At 40.3% G+C, this 17,245-nt stretch overlaps 1 protein-coding gene across 2 annotated transcripts; it reads left to right on the top strand.

Moving 5' to 3' along the window:
* Positions 1 to 923: 923 nt before the first annotated feature.
* errfi1a (ERBB receptor feedback inhibitor 1a) lies at positions 924 to 13,061 on the top strand. Of its 2 annotated transcripts, none has more exons than XM_039756257.1 (4): positions 924 to 1,050; positions 6,072 to 6,252; positions 6,836 to 6,918; positions 10,466 to 13,061. In XM_039756257.1, the coding sequence occupies exons 2-4, from the start codon at positions 6,149 to 6,151 to the stop codon at positions 11,542 to 11,544; spliced, it is 1,266 nt and encodes a 421-aa protein (XP_039612191.1). In that variant the 5' UTR covers positions 924 to 1,050; positions 6,072 to 6,148; the 3' UTR covers positions 11,545 to 13,061. The 2 variants fall into 2 exon arrangements, with proteins under 2 accessions (XP_039612191.1, XP_039612192.1); XM_039756258.1 differs by lacking the exon at positions 924 to 1,050 and adding an exon at positions 1,096 to 1,188.
* Positions 13,062 to 17,245: the final 4,184 nt, after the last annotated feature.

Below are 17,245 nucleotides of genomic sequence, written 5' to 3' on the forward strand. Positions count from 1 at the left end.
GATGACCTGAACCATCATGACTTGTATGTCTACATTATTGTTTTAGTAAGACTTACCTCTTAAAAGACATGCAGGTGAGGTTAATAATCTTCTTTTGCATATACAGGCCAATGCAGCACTTGTGTAACTTCTTTAATACAGTATTATGTGCCAAAGAAATACAACTGAAATTAATTCACTTTGTTTTTAATTGAAAGCCTTCTCAGATTATTGTAACATATATTTGTACAGAGAAGTTGTTTTGCCAATCTAAATTTGTGAGAAGTAATCAAACTTCAGGCTCTTCACCCACGTTTTGAATCAGTGCAATGGATTACTAGAAAGCATGGTGGTTGTAACATGAAACTGGACAGAGGTGGTGGCTCTTCTACTACATGTCACAGTCCATGCCATATGCCATCTTCAGCAAAGGTTATAACAGAAAGGGAATTTTGTACAATCCCAACAACTGGAGATGAACAGTGAGCATCTGATTGTCTCTAAAACCTCTCGGGCTTTCGTGTTGTTAATTCGTTTAGTTCATTCTGATAACTACATTTGTTCTTCTCAATGCCAGCTTCCCAACAGTTGATATGACTTGGAGTACTGTTATTGAATAGTAGTATGAACTTGTGTTTATCTCCAGACCAGCGCTGCCCTAATTATTAAACGTGCTATTCCCAAACAAACAACAAACGATGTATTATATAACTCAAGAGTAAACTTTGCCTATTTAAATGTCATAAAGACTTTCACATCAGCTGAAGTCCGACATTTCACTGACCTTTTTTGATAGTGAGACAGGAGGCAAACATTGGAGCTAAGGCTCACGCGCACTTGTGTGCGTATGTGCCCGTCGGAGCGTATCTGCGCGCCTGTGTGCGCGCGCGCGCTCACGATAGCCCGGGGGCGGGGGGCCGGCTCTTCTGTATATGAGGAACTGTAGCACAGTCAGTTAGCAGATAGGTTTGCGCAGCGTCGCAAGTGTGGCTTAAAATGGATGGTAGTGGGAGATATTGGAACACTGTTTAACGAGTCGAAAAGAACCAATGGGCCATCGGCTCTGTGGAGGTGAGTAGTGTGGATAAGAAGGAAGAAAAGCGACTCCTGCCATTTAAGTCCAACGGGCATGGTGGTGAAAGCAGAGTCAAGTCTCAGCCAAGCGAGCCGGTTTGCCTCTCGTGTTGCTCAATCGGTTCTCTGCTTGAGGTATATGGGCGCCTCTTTGGCCTTGCTTGCTTGTTTGTTTGTGTTCGTGTGTGCCGGGTCGAAACATGTGGAAAACCTTTACTCAGCCGTGTTTCTCAAAAGGGACACTGCAGTACGCGCTTGTATTCATGTCCATACTGCTTCATCTGAGTGCGCGTTCTGTCTGTCTGTCTGTCTGTCTGCCTGCCTGCCCGCCCGTCCGTGTACATGTGGGTTTACTGTAAGTGCCAGTGTAGAAAGTTCTATTGGTTGTAGAGCGTGCTTGGTCTTTTCAGGTATAAAGTTGCACTCGTGTGTTTTCTTGTTGCGACTTCACGGATTGCTGTCCGCGTGTTTGTGTACTGTAGGTGTAAGCGTGCTTATACTAGATACAGCTTTCAGGGAGCTACATGAGTGTGCGTTATAAACCTATTCAGATAACTGTGTGCGTGCTGCACATTGTTCTTTAGTTTCCCTACTGTTACTTATTATGATGAATTTTGTATTTTGTATTTTATAGTGTGTGTAAAGATTTTTAGTTTTATTTTCTGCATCTTTACACGCCTCTGCATTTAATGCAAGTTTAGGTTTGTATAGTATGTAAAAGTGCATTTTTTTCGGTATTAAAATAAATTATTTGTAGAAGTAATTTCCTTCGTCACTAGATGCCAGTCTTATTGTGCTCGTGACTTTTGCCCCCAATAGATGTGTACGTTTTGTTGTCCCGTCTGTCGATATAGAACCATGTGCAAATGTCATTGTGTTCAGGCACTTGCAGTGTTTGCGTGTGTAGAAGTGACTACAGCCTTTGTCTTCTGTTTTGAAAGCTCGGCGTGATTGAGTGTGCTTGTGCCTGCCTGTCTGCTCCGTGGATCTCTGGATCTGTTTATAAAATTTTCTCTAGGAGTGTCTATGTGACTGGTCCGAATATACAAGTGCATACTTTGAGATGCCCGGCATAACTGGTGTGTTTCTTTTAGATTATATTGTGATCTGCCAGACTTGTACACGCTGGCTTGCATGTAAGGTACCTAGCTGTCCACTTAGTGTCTTGCATGTGTGTGTGTGTATATAGTGTGTATATATAGTCTCCCCATATATGCACAAGAGTTTTGCTTGTAGTTTTCCTAGAGATGCCACTCATGTAACCACAAAAGACTACAAATTGATACTCTGTAAAGTGAGGTGTACAAATGTGCTGTCTACCTGCATACTTGTTTTGAATTTGTGGAACATGTGTTTACAGAGGACTGCCAACCACATCAGTGATGGCGTAAGCGCCTATACCTGTACATTTGCACCGTACTGGTGTTCTATCTCTTGAAGCCTCGCCCCACCTTAGGAGGAGCAACTCATCCAAGTTCCTGGCAGAGAGCTGGCTCAAGCAAGGGGCCTGGCTGGGAAGGGTGGCGAGGGGGTAGTGAGCAACCTTTGAGTCATACCCCGCCCACCAGCTAGCAGGTGAAGAATGAGTGAGGAGGGGGCGTGTGTGTGTCAGGGCGAGGCAAAGGTGAGCTGCACCTGTCACACAGGTAGGGCTGGTATGGTTGCTAAGCAGCTGCCATGGGGTGAGGAGAGGTGACGTTTCTCTTTTCTTGAATTTTTTTTTTTGGTAAGATATTCATAGTTCTGGATTTATTTGCATGCAGGTGACAGCAGTCAGTGAGTGAAGGAGTCTTAATTTGTCAGCAGACCCAGTCATTTCTCACAAGCAGCAAGGTGGGCTGCAGTCAAGTGTCACATGAATATTTTGCAGAAGTGAAATCAACATATTCTACTTTGTTCATTATAACGGAATGTGGTTGGTTTGTTTGAACACTACTGAGGAACTGTAAAATAATTTTGGGGCTGCCTTCTAGCCATTCATTATCTAGAATACTTACTTACAACTGGTGTCTAGAGTATGGTGAAGGACTCTGAAACCATCTGTTAGAAGAGTTTTCCTCGTGAACACACTTACTTGGGCCATGCATTTTTTGCAGTGATATCCAATATTCCACTTAGTCACATAGTCTCTGTTTGTTTAGTTGCCACATTCTTCTTTCACCATAGGGGCTGAATGACATCAGGTTGAAAGTACAGACTTTTTATTTGTCTTTTGCTGATTTTAGGGTCAGCCTTGTGCTTGATTTAGTTTAATCAAAGACTTTAATTAAACAAAAAAAAAAACAGGGAGGGCTAATTTTAGGACATTCTCATTTGTAGTCTTTTTGTATATTCCTCTCCTAGAGTATGAGAATGATAGTTGTCTGCTGTATTGCACTTGCAGTGCTCCTTCAGGCAAAATTCTTCAGCAGTGAATGGTATTTACCTTATTAGATGCTAAATGTCATTTGCAACAGGTTGGGGAAGGCGTGATTGATAGCTTACTCTTCAGTGTCAGAGCTGCTTTGTATCTCCTCCCCTTCCTTGTTTGTATTTTCTTTCTAACGCTTATGGGTCTTGTCTTGAAAGCACATTTTCTGCAAATGTCTGTGTGGTGTTCACAACCCCAGCAGCTTTATTTTTTATTTTTTTCTCCTAGGCCTTAACTGTTCCAGGCGTAGCTGAAGTGTTTAGTAAAGAATTCCTGACAAAAAGATGCCAGATTCTTTAACTATCACAAACTGACACAACACTATCATAGGTTAATGGAGAAACTGTAACAATATACATGAGAAGGAATCTGTCTTTTTTTTTTTTAAACATGTTGAGTGACCTGTGAATGTAGATGTCCAGGCTGAAAGTATTACACTTATTAATTCTGCTTTGGGCAAGATATGAAAGTGCATATGGAAAATAACTCCCAAGTTCCCCCTTTAATAGCAGCTGTGCTGCAAACTCTCTGTCGAGAACCATGCAGCTGGTTGTCGCTGAAATGTCCACTTAGAGACTCTGGTTTCCTTCATTAGAGGGAAGGAAGAGAAGCAGCATTAATCTCCATGTCAGCTGAAACAACCTCCACATTCTCCTGCTCGGGGAATTGCATTTTTGTATGGTTTTGCTTACGCATGTAAAACTCCTCCATCGTTCGAGGTTAATTTAAAAATGTAAGAGCAGTGCCTTATAACATTCCAGGCTTTTAATCTCATTCATTCAGGGATCTTTTGTTGACTGGATTTTGCAGACATTTTTTTAGATTGTCTTATTGAACTGATGAGACCAGTTTCAATGAAAAACTGGCTGAACTTTCTGAGCACCTGCAGTCACAGACTGAGGAAGAAGTGCGCCAAACCTGTTCTGCTTAGCCCATGTAGCTTATGCCATAGTCTCATCCTTCACTCAAATGCTGGTAGTCTCATGTGAATCAGAAGTACCATGCTTCAATGATTTTTTTTTTAATCTGCAAAATACTAAGTAGGCATTCATCAGGACCCTGTATAAAGAGCACACATGTTATAGGAGTTTAATTGGCATGGTGGAGACCAGTTTACTCCAGCTATGTTCAGTGCAGGCTCTAACCTGTCCTGTGCATACGGCTTAGCTCCATCCTACTATAAAGTGTTCTGCATGAAATGTATGACAGGTGAGATTTTTAGCATTTAGGGCTTTTGCTTCTTAGAAGAAGACTTGATTAAATTTTAGGAAAAAGTGGTAAAGGTGATTTAGAGATATCTGAGTAAAGGCAATAATGTGCTTTTCTTTCATCCAAAAAAGGTTTCATTTAAATGCTAGCTTATAGCTGCATGAACAGTTTAAGGCCTCAGTTGACTGAAGTGCAGGTGCCAAAATAAGCACTAAATAGACATTTGTAACTAAAACTGGCAGAGTCTATGATGTGAATGGTTTAGTCATGAGTGGTATTGAGTTTTGTTGTCTGAACCCAAATTTCTATTCCTGCCCCTGTTTTCCTGATGTTTCCTTTTCTCATTCCATTTTTTTCCTTTATTGTCTCCTTATTTATGCTTCATCTTTTCTGGGCTTCTGTTTTAACCATTTTAATTGTGTCTTGTCAGTTTCACAGTTTTTAAAATTTATTTCATATTGCGAGTCTTGCTCTAATAGTGTCCTTTTCTTTTTTTTTTCTTTTCTCCATTGGCTTGGCAAACTTTGCCAACATAATGTACTGCAGTGACCTCTGCTGGGTGAGGAGATACTCCTTGATCATATATCTTATTTTAAATCCAAATAATTTTCAAGAAATTTTTAAATCATCAAAGTGCAAAACAGTAGTGCAGCACTGCAGTCTGCCATGGAGGCCAGTGTGACGTGTGTGTGTGTGTGTGTGTGTGTGTTTTTTCTTTCCAGTGAAGCAACTGACCTCATACTGTTAGGGGCCTTGACTTAGTGTTCTTGATTTAACGAAATTCTTTTTGGACCGTGTAGTTGCTATGTTTGCTGTGTGTGTGTTTTTAATTTGCTTCTTTATGCGTTCAAATGAAATCGGGATAATTCTTACTGAAAACAACCAGTCATTGCTTGTAGGAAGCTGTTTCATAACGTGGGCCTCATTCATAATTCTTTCTTTTTGTCACAATGATTCCTATTGTCTGCTAAGGAAATGCCATCTAGCTTCTCAGTTTGTGTGTGTGTGTGTGTGTGTGTGGAATGTCATTTCTTATCAAGACTCTGCTTGCACTCAGTAATTTAGATAATTTAAGAAATGTTTGTTTTAATTTTCTTTCTTGTTGTAGAACATTAAAACACACATTATATAGAGCTGTGTGCCAATCCGTTTGATTGCTGAATCTGTCTGATGTCTCATTATAAGGTATAATGTGTTTTATCTATTTAGTTTAGATTATTTTGTGTGATTCTTTTTCCCTTGCATTCTACATAGATGGGTAATGCGATGCTGAAGTCTTTGCAGCTAGCCAATATTCCTAATACTGTTTAGTTGATTTTTTGGACAGGTTTGAAAATTCCAGCATTTCTTTTATTTTGCTTTCTTTAACCTATTTATGTGCTTTATTTTGTTTCTGAAGGAATGTCCTTAGTTATTGCGTAGCTGCCTCAGGAAAGGCTGCCAAGGTTGGATGCATTAATTGAACATTACTGCAAAATGTCCACAGCTGGAGTTGCTGCTCAGGATGTCAGAAATTCTTTGAAGAGTGGCTTTCAACAACAAGACCACCCATACTGGGGTTCACACGGGGGATTTGAGAAGTGAGTAACCTCTTTTTTTGTAGTTTTTTGATCAAATATGCATTTTGGATAAAATGTGTTTATTTGTACTGTCATCCTTGAAGATACAAAATAATGTTTAGGGTCATTAATTAGGCTAGGCACAAGTTAACAGCAACACTATTACCAGTAGGGCAGCATGGTGAAGCAGTGGGTAGTACTACAGCCTCATAGCTCCAGTATTCAGTGTCTGTAGGAAATGTACATTCTCCCTAAGCGTGCGTGTTTTTCCTCTCTATGCTCCACTTTCCCTCCCACTTCCGCACAGAAATACTGGTGATGTTAGGTGGCAATTACAAAATGACATAGCTAAGTCAACACTGTGATGGACTGGTGTCCAGAACAGGGCTGTTTAATGCTTTCTGCCCAGTGTTACTGGCATGGGCTTTGGATGGCCACAAACCTGATTTGGACTAAGTGGGTTTGAGAATGTTATGTTACAATTCCCAGAAACAAATTAACGCTACTATAATTACATTTTATATAGCTGCTTATATACATCTGCATGAACAAGGGGTGCACATTTTTGACGGATCTAGCATTAAGCATTTCTTTTGTGTTACAGCTTGTACCTGAGCCTTGACACAACATCTATGGCCTACAACCTGAAATCGCACCAGCAGCACCCTGTGTCTGTGGGATTTGAGAGTGAGTATCAAGTAGCGTTTTATTGTTGGCCTAATGGTAGTGCTGTTACTGGCTTTCAAATATATTGAAGCTTATGCAAAGATGTCCTTTTCTTGCTTATATACTGTAAATGCTCTCAGTAACTGCAGAAAAAGACAAGTATTTTGCATGTTTGATTAGTGAAGTGAGAATTGCTGTTAGTGTTCACCCCCATTTTATAATACTAATTCATAATTTAAAGTTGCATTTAGTGGTGTAAGGATATTGCACTATCCGTGTATTCTCCTAGGTAGTTTTTATTAGTAGGCTGCATTAGTCGCTGACCGATTGGGGTCCCAATAAAGAATACCAGCAATAAATAAGTAAACGCCATGTCACATTAGACAACTTTTCCAGCGATTTCAGTTGTTGCCTTCATTTATACGATCTTTGTGAGTTGGAGGCAGTTGGGGCCATAATGTGACATGCTTTGTCATTCACTCCAACTAGTCCAGGACTCGTTCCTACAAAATCAAACTGGTTTAACTCTGTGTTTACTGTAGTTGCAAGGGCAAGCGCAGTGTGTATGAAAGCTTACAACCAACGAATGATCACCTGGAAGTACAATTTGTATTGTGTAGTGACAAAGAATAAGGAATGCAGGTGTTTTGGACCTCACAAACAGAAGAGAAGTTTGTTTGTCTGATGTCTCATATTTATGTACTACAATGGAATTCAAAAAAATTAAGAGTGCGGAGATTGTGGCTGTATTACTGTACCTGTTACCCTTTTGTACAGTGCCGACTCTGTCAGAAAGCATGATATTAGCTGTCAGAACAAGAGGCAGGCACAACTGTGTTGGAGGGTCGACATTCCCAGCAAATTTCAGTCGTATAAGTTGACATGGTCTGGCGACGAGATCAGCAAATGCAAGTCTGACTTAGAAGTCACATGACCTGTGAACTTCCAAGTTTTTATTATATGTACCTTTTGGCTTTGCATTATAAATTAAGTTATAGAATGAGAGATGCAGGAATGCATTTGCTTTACAATTACGTTATTACTCAGTGTAAGATTTATGTCTCAAAACCACTCGCAGTGAGTTTTACAGGGAAAGCATGTCGCATTTAAGGGCTGCTGTTGCTAAAATCTTGCTAGTAGTCAGTTGCTGCAAACAAATTGTGGTGTGTGACTAATTGTTGAATTGTTTTTGAGTTTTTAACACTGATTACAAATCTCTCATTGCAATGCACATGTACAACAAGATGAGGATTATTTTTTTAGCCGACATTCAATGCAAACAAAACCAAAATATGAATAAGAGTACTGCATGAATGTAAACAAACAAATGCCACACACAACCTTTTTCATGCTATGCTCCCTCTAAAAATTCACAGCAATTTGATAAATTAATTCACTTCACTTCAAGATTGAATTCCACAATATCTTCACTTATCATGAATTAGAAAGAAGAGGCAGGTGGGGTGTGTGTTTATGGATTACTGAGCAGGTGATCAAAATTGCTGGGTGTCCATCCCACACATTTCAATAGTAGGGGAAACCATGAACTTCTTACTCCTTGTAAGTAGCTCTGTAAACTGACATTGACTCACTGCATTACCTAGTACTCCTTCCTGTTACTGGGAGGAAAGAAGGGCCTGATGAGTCAAACTTGTAGTTCAATTATAATTTAAATTAAAGACTGGTCATTGAACATTGCCAAATTCTCAAAACCTTAAAGGATAAGTTTAGTATTTTTAAAGTTGAAGTTATTTCTCTACAATCATAATATGTATTTATTTGATATGTAAACTTGTGTTTTAAAGTGTTTTTTATATAAAATTTTAAAATGCCCTTTCTATTCTTGCAGCTAACAATGGGACTAAATGGTACATCGGTCTATAAGTAAATTAAAAAGCCTTAAAACTTACCAAATATGTCCCTTCTGAAGCAGCAAATGTTTCGATTTAAGAAAACACAGAGTTTATGAGCCATCCTTATAATATTGAAAGGAAACAAGAATTAAATTGTTTTACCACAGATTCTTGGAACTTTCTCTCTTGAGTTAAGAATACGTTTCCTGGTCGCTTGTCTGCTCAAGACCGCTGTCATAGGTGGAGTTATGTCAACAAAACAAGCCCCAAACACCAAGCTATAGTCTGCTTATAATGCTATATTCAGTTCTGCAATTCTGTTTCTATACTGGTTATATTCTGCTATGGCTTATACCAACAGACAGATGCACACACTAATAATGTAATAGTGATTTGGCACTGGTAAAGTGGCGTGAGTATGTATGTGTTTACTCTGCAATGGACTGGTGCCTGATGCTTGCAGGCATAGGTTCCAGGTGCCCTGTGACCCTGCCCTAAATAAGCGGGATAGGAGAATAATGGATTATTATTACTATTATAATTATTATTGTGCTGGTGCCAGAGAAAAATGTGAATAGACTAATCTTCTTTCTAACATTTGTCCTGTCTTGACAATGGGTCTACTTTTTCCTCCATGTTGCTTTCCACTTGTTCCTGTCCAGGGCATCTTTGTGCTGTCTTTGCACATCTCATCCGATGGAGCCGGTGTTTATTTAATTGCCCACATTGCTGCTTTACTGGTGGGTTGTGGTGGAAGACTATCTTTGCCACTGATTGGTAATTGCTGTGGATCATACCATCAGTATTCTGTTTAAGTAGAATAATGGATAGAAGACTTTGAGGATGATTACATAATATTATTGGGCGGCAATGTTAGTGCTGCTTTCTCGCAGTAAAGGAGACTGGGTTTAATGTGTGCGTGAAGTTTGGATGTTTCCTCCCCGGCCCAAACACATACAGGTTAGGTAGACTGACGTTGTGTGTCTGTCCTTTCTTCCTGTGATAGACTGGTATCCTGTTGAGGGATTGTCCCTGCCTTGTATCCAATGGTTGCAGGGATAATCTCCAGTTGCACTTTCTGAGGCGAATCTATGCCACTGGGGCAAGTTCCTCCTTTCCATTCTGCAGAGAGGAGTCTCTGTGGAGTTGGAATGTTGCTGCAGAAAAAGACTAACAGGATAACTGGTGAAGTGACATGTACACCCGGCCTTCTTTTAAAATAGCTGCATCTCGCAACAGTGTTTTGGTTTTTTTTACCTTCTAACAACAACATGGATACACAGTTTTGCAATATGTGTATAATCTCTAGATACAGTTCAATACTCAGTAATATTTTTGGATAGAAAGTGGATGTATTTTGTAAGCTTTAAGGCTTTATCATTCGCCCATGGACCAGTGTACCCTTTATCTTCATTGTGTGCTGTAAGAACAGATAATGTAATTTTACAATTTATAAAGTATGCTTTACTTTAGAATGCAATTTAAATCATAACATTATTGTAAAGAAATAACTTTGACTGGAAAAATACCAAACTTAACCTTTAAAGTACCTTAAGGAAACCCATTTTTTTCTCTATGGTGTAAATGGATTCACACCTTTTGAAAGCAAATTTTCTTCAACTCTTTATTTTGTATGTTTTTACTTTTTATTTAAACACTTTAACATGAAGGAACTCCTCTGTATTTTGTTATATATAATTTGCTCTCCTTTACAGGGCCATCTTCACACAAAGAACTATTTCAGGGACTCTGCTGCTTCACCAGTGGCCAGCGGTTGCCACCTAAAAAGAGCCGACCATCACAACTCAATCTCTCTGGTGAATCTTTTGTTCACAGCATCCTGGAAAGTGATCAGGTGGTGCCCTCCTTCAGTAAACTCTCTGTGAATGGTGGGGTCTTCCACGAACGGACACCACCTCATACTCCCATTCGGGCTGGACCTGCTTGTGGACTGTTTATGGAGAAAACTGTGAAGCCACTACCCCCTTTGCCTGTCCCTGGGAATGGTGGGGACATCTCTCCGGATGCAGTGGACAGTGAAGTGGAATTCTTCACAAGCACAGACAGCAGTTCTTTGGTCACAGATTCCTGTTACAAGCCTTTGGCATTCAGATATGGAGCTCCAAGCCGCAGGAGCTTTCGAGGATGTGGACAGATCAACTATGCTTATTTTGATGGCCCTACTGGGTCTCAAATAGATGAGGACTGCACACCTCCCTCAACTTCCTGCACTTTTCAAACTGAAGAAATTAAATGTGTTTCACAGACGGGCTTCACACACAGCCAGCCGGAACGACCCCACCGACGGCTGAGGAGGTCTCACTCTGGCCCTGCTGGCTCTTTCAACAAGCAAACGCTAAGAATAGGATGCCAGAAAACTTCCCCACCACAGTCCGATGGAGACAAACCAGTTGTGCCACCCAGAGTACCAATCCCTCCAAGACCTCTGAAGGGAGATATTAGAAGATGGTCAGCTGAGGTCACCTCAAACATGTATTCTGATGATGACAAGCCACCTAAAGTGCCCCCCAGGGAGCCACGATGCCAAGGGGACTCTCGTACCCCCAGCCCCAAAAGCCTCCCTTCATACCTCAATGGGGTAATGCCACCAACCCAGAGCTTTGCACCTGATCCAAAGTATATGAGTGCAAAAGCACTGCAGCGCCAGAACAGTGAGGGTTCCCAGACTCACTATCCCTGTATCCTACCTATTATTGAGGGAGGAAAGAAGGCCAGTACCACACACTACTACCTCCTTCCAGAAAGACCTGTCTGTTTGGACAGTGATGAATGATTTGCAGCTGCTTTTTCAGGCCACACGGAGGGCAACTTATTCTATTTATGTCTGCTTCCTTGGACTTAAGGTGGCAGCCCTGGCCTGTGGCCAAATAGCAAATCTACCTGGGCTGAGGCCTGTACTTGACTCCAGGACCAAACCTGCATTGGCCAGTCAGGACAAGTAGTTGCAGTGCTTGCACAGCATGTTGTTATGGGCCAGGCAAGGGGCTAGAGGTTGAGTGAGCGAAATTATTTCCCAGGCTCACAGGTGTTTTGTTTGACTCATGAGATGGACAGCCAGATGGCCTTTTTTTATAGCTGTAAGGATGGTAATGCACTGGTATTTGCTCAAATAGCTATGTATGGATCCATCCTTAGCAGTGTTGTGTGTCATCTATGAGTGTTTTTACTTTGAGGTTATTGAAATGAAGTAGTTGCACGAGCAGGACTCGTGTGCCACACCACTTAAGTGTTTGTATATGTGTTTCTCTATGTGTGTGAGCATTTTGGGAGAAGTGTGGATCGTATCTGCCTTATCCTTATTTAAAGTTACATGTAATGTCATTCTTGCCCTTGTCACAAGTTTTCTGAGTAGCAGTCTTCTCTTCTTCAGACTGATAACTAACATAGATGTTGAACAGGTACTTTTGTTCTTTTGGAGTAAGAAAAAAAAATTCTACTAACCTACTTCTTGGCCAGTTGTGGGGTGCAACAGTTCTACTCCTGTTATTGAGGAGATCATTGCTTTGACATTACTGGAATTGTTGGCGAATCCAGTCTACCAGAGTCTTTGTTCTGCTGGCTGGAATTTGGGGGCAAAGGGTGGCATCAGTGGAACCTACACTTGTTTCTCAGGAAAACTTGGAGGATGTAATTTTTTTTTTGTTTTGTTTTAGTGCTTGGTTTCTAACTTGAGGTTCAGGCTTGCATCTCTCCCTTGGAGTGAAATAGTGGGTGGGTCCTGGGGGGGCTGTAATTGATGTTTTGGAGAGAGACGTATTCATCCTCCACAGTTGCTTCCTTTGATAGTATGCTGCTTTCTTACAGGTGCAGTCCACTGATCACCTCCCTTAGTAGTTCCTATTTGTATCTATGTAGCCGTGAAGCAGATGGTCCGAGATGAAGAGTCTCGCATGTAAAGGAAGGTGTGTTGTAGTGCACAGCCTATTGGGTAGTTGTAGCTCAAATCTGTGAGTTAAATTAACAGTAGGACTGGTCCAGAGTGGCTTTCATGTCTTTGTGTTTATATAAAGAAGCAGCTGTTTACATTCTAAAAAACTGCTAGATGTGATTTCTGTGAATTATTTAAAACAAATCTTAACATTATAAGTCTTATTTTGAAGCAAAATATAAAATGAAGGCATGTGTTTCATAAATGGCAAATCTGCTGCTGCAGAATGCACTGAAGTTGCACTGTTGTGCAATATTTCCAGTATTTGACAAATTCCCTTGTCATCCTGCAGACTGTAAATGGTATGCTTAGCTCGCTCTCTATTCTAGTAAACATAATAAAAAATTATATTTATGAAATATTTTAAGTGTCTCCTGTGTCCTATCTTTAAAGGGAAGAGATGGTCTTGTAGATACATATGACCCACTGGTTCAACCAGACAGAACTCTTATTTGTCCTTCTAATAAAAATAAGAGTCAGAACTTGATATTGACCAGCATAATGGAAGATGGAACTGAACTGAGCACATGACCATTTGCAATGATGAATTGGCATGGTGAGGTAAATATGGGCAGCTAGAGAGAAGCATTTACAAGGCCACAGGTTTGCAGCCATGTTAGTCACTGAATAATCTACTTATTCTTGGGACACAGCTTCATGAGGGCATTCAGTGGTGGTCTTTTAAGAGCTTGTTAATAAATATAATACATTCCAGACTATGAAAAGAATATGAACCAAGAATGAGTGCAGCAATGCACAGAGAATTCATATTACACAATTCAAAGCAAAGATCCTTCTATCAATATCTCTAACTCTGCATACCACAATGTTTTATTAGATTTTTTTTTTCTACTGTCAATTCTATGCTGATCTACATCAAAGGGGACAGCATTGCCTACAGAATCTTAGAGTATCAGCAAAAATGGAAGTTTTCTCTGTTGGTTAACTACATTATTTTACTTATAAGAATTAAGTTTAACAGCTGCAAGAAACTGGTCCGCTGTGGACTGAGGTTTTCTGATTATCCATTGGAGGCAAATAAGCCTGGGTGAATAGACTGGGATTCCTCTGGCAGCAGAATAGCCTTCCTGTCTATGATAGACATGGCCAGGTGTGTGAGTAATTTGCAACCCACATTCAGGATCCTGCCAAAGTTTCCCGTGGCATGTCGGATACTCTCTGGACTACAGCCATAAAAAGGTCTCTTGCCCTTGTATGAGTAGGCTACATGAGGCAAACTATCTATAAACTTAACAGTTTTATTTGCCATTTATATGAAGCACATCGGAATTATTTGTGCTTGTTCACTTGGTAACCGGAACAAGAAAAATTGAAGGTAATATATATGGTTCAGTCACACAAAATTAAATGTTCAATGCAATGTACCATTCAGAAAACAATATACCAAGTGCAGCATGCAGTGCAAAAGAAAAATATTAAACAAGTCACGGTGATAATAGGAACTGATGTTTTTCAGTTGGTCTGACTTAAGCTATTCAAGAAGCATTATTTAGTGATACATTGAAAAAAAAGTCCTGAAATTGGAGGTCTAGCTTTGCTTTGGCCCTTCTGCCAGATTATGTGGTGGGAAAAGTTGCAGTTTTGGGTTGTTTACAATCCTGCATTATGGCACAGTGTATATTGAAGCAGTATTTGGTCTGAAATTCATTTGAAGACTTAATCTTTAAGCTTCTCATCAGATGTCATAATCCTCTGAATAGGCTTTCTTCATTATTAGGCTACACTTTCAAATGGGGATGTTACCAACCAGGACAATTACTACAATAATAACAAATAAGTATCTTATCAGAGATTTCCTCATGTGCATAAAATAATGCCATGGTGGGTTCCAAGGCAGATCACCTGCAAAACCGTAACCCAAAGAATATGAAGCAACTTATGATTCTCTCCAACACTTTCAAGTCTCAGGACACATTGTGTCCCTGGACATTCGCAAAGAATGCTATTGTTTGTAAGTCTGGATTCAAATTGTTCTTAAGGAAACCTTCTCTGCCATCTTTATTATCCCTACTGATCAGTGCATTGAAGATAGAGTGTCAGGCATGGAAATGCCTTTAATTTCTGGTGGATGAGGCATCATTGCACATTAGTGCAACATCTATATTACATAGTAAGCTATCAATGGCACTGACACATTGTTGCTTCTCCTACCGAGGTATTTAAAGGCAATATGTGAGGCTAGAGATACAGCATTATTGACTGATTTGCTAAATTCATATAAAACTCAAGTTGGTCTATGGAGCTTACACAATGACAGTCTAGGTGTGAGTTACCAGTGTGCAGTGTGGTGTAGTGGTTAAGGAACAAGATTTTAAACAAGATTGCTGGTTCAGTTCCATCCTTTGACTTTGTGTGTCAGTGGATTTTACAATGACTACAAAAGTGAGTGCCTCTGGGTGGTATTAATTCAGTTGTGGTGACTTACCATTTGTAAACAATAGTACTTAGTTTTTGAAACACCTAGCTACAAAAACTATGGTCACTGACAGCTGAAATTGTCTGTAAATACAAGAATTAGCTGATCTGCAAAGGGCTTGTGAATATAGGGTGGTAGAACAGGCTAGGCCTCCTGAAACTTCAGCTTGTCTTCTCTCTTGAACGAAGACCAAAGTCCAAGATGTCTTAGTTGGGATCTGCATGGTGCAACATGCTGACCTGGAACATTTCTCAGCCACTTATGATCCTACTGTCTGTTGGAAGGTCAGTCACCCTTATCAGGAGGCAATCAGCCCTTGGTTGCCCATACACAATCCCCATTAGCATTCTGGGGGAATCCTGCCAGCTTGCTACCAAAGAGTTATTCTGTCTCCTCTCATCTCAGAATATGTACTTCATGGACACCATTCGCCCTAAAAGAGTCTATTGCTATTAGGTGGCCCTTGTCTGAGTATACTAGAATGTGAAGAAGATTTCTGATCCATAGCTAACTGTACCACTTACAGTCCTCCTCAGTCCATTTCTAAAATTGCTCCATTAGAAAGCCTGCTTCAGAACAAAACGTATCAGACCTGAATTTTTTTAAGAAATGCAATAACAATATGTGAGTATTCTGTTAATTTTTATTGTTGTTTTTGGAGACTAGTCCTTATTCTCATTAACATATATAGATGTGATTAATGAATCTTAAAAGCAAACATCCTTTTACGTTTTTCAGAAAAGTACAGCTCAGAAGCTTGGTATTTGTGACCTTAAATTTCAGGAGCTGAAGCAAGGTATACAAACCGGATTCCAAAAAAGTTGGGACACTATACAAATCGTGAATAAAAACTAAATGCAATGATGTGGATTTGCCAACTTCTAATATTTTATTCAGAATAGAACATAAATCACAGAACAAAAGTTTAAATTGAGAAAATGTATCATTTTAAGGGAAAAATATGTTGATTCAGAATTTCAAGGTGTCAACAAATCCCAAAAAAGTTGGGACAAGGCCATTTTCACCACTGTGTGGCATCTTCCCTTCTTCTTACAACACTCAACAGACGTCTGGGGACCAAGGAGACCAGTTTCTCAAGTTTAGAAATAGGAATGCTCTCCCATTCTTGTCTAATACAGGCCTCTAACTGTTCAATCGTCTTGGGCCTTCTTTGTCGCACCTTCCTCTTTATGATGCGCCAAATGTTCTCTATAGGTGAAAGATCTGGACTGCAGACTGGCCATTTCAGTACCCGGATCCTTCTCCTACGCAGCCATGATGTTGTGATTGATGCAGAATGTGGTCTGGCATTATCTTGTTGAAAAATGCAGGGTCTTCCCTGAAAGAGATGACGTCTGTATGGGAGCATATGTTGTTCTAGAACCTGAATATATTTTTCTGCATTGATGGTGCCTTTCCAGACATGCAAGCTGCCCATGCCACACGCACTCATGCAACCCCATCAGAGATGCAGGCTTCTGAACTGAGCGTTGATAACAACTTGGGTTGTCCTTGTCCTCTTTGGTCCAGATGACATGGCGTCCCAGATTTCCAAAAAGAACTTTGAATCGTGACTCGTCTGACCACAGAACAGTCTTCCATTTTGCCACACTCCATTTTAAATGATCCCTGGCCCAGTGACAACGCCTGAGCTTGTGGATCTTGCTTAGAAATGGCTTCTTCTTTGCACTGTAGAGTTTCAGCTGGCAACGGCGGATGGCACGGTGGATTGTGTTCACTGACAATGGTTTCTGGAAGTATTCCTGAGCCCATTCTGTGATTTCCTTTACAGTAGCATTCCTGTTTGTGGTGCAGTGTCGTTTAAGGGCCCGGAGATCACGGGATTGACCCTTACGCACAGAGATTGTTCCAGATTCTCTGAATCTTCGGATAATGTTATGCACAGTTGATGATGATAGATGCAAAGTCTTTGCAATTTTTTGCTGGGTAACACCTTTCTGATATTGCTCCACTATCTTTCTGCGCAACATTGTGGTGATCCTCTACCCATCTTGGCTTCTGAGAGACACTGCCACTCTAAGAAGCTCTTTTTATACCCAATCATGTTGCCAATTGACCTAATTAGTGTTTATTGGTCTTCCAGCTCTT

This window comes from Polypterus senegalus, chromosome 6 (genome assembly GCF_016835505.1).
Source record: "Polypterus senegalus isolate Bchr_013 chromosome 6, ASM1683550v1, whole genome shotgun sequence".
Classification (NCBI taxonomy): Eukaryota; Metazoa; Chordata; class Cladistia; order Polypteriformes; family Polypteridae; genus Polypterus; species Polypterus senegalus.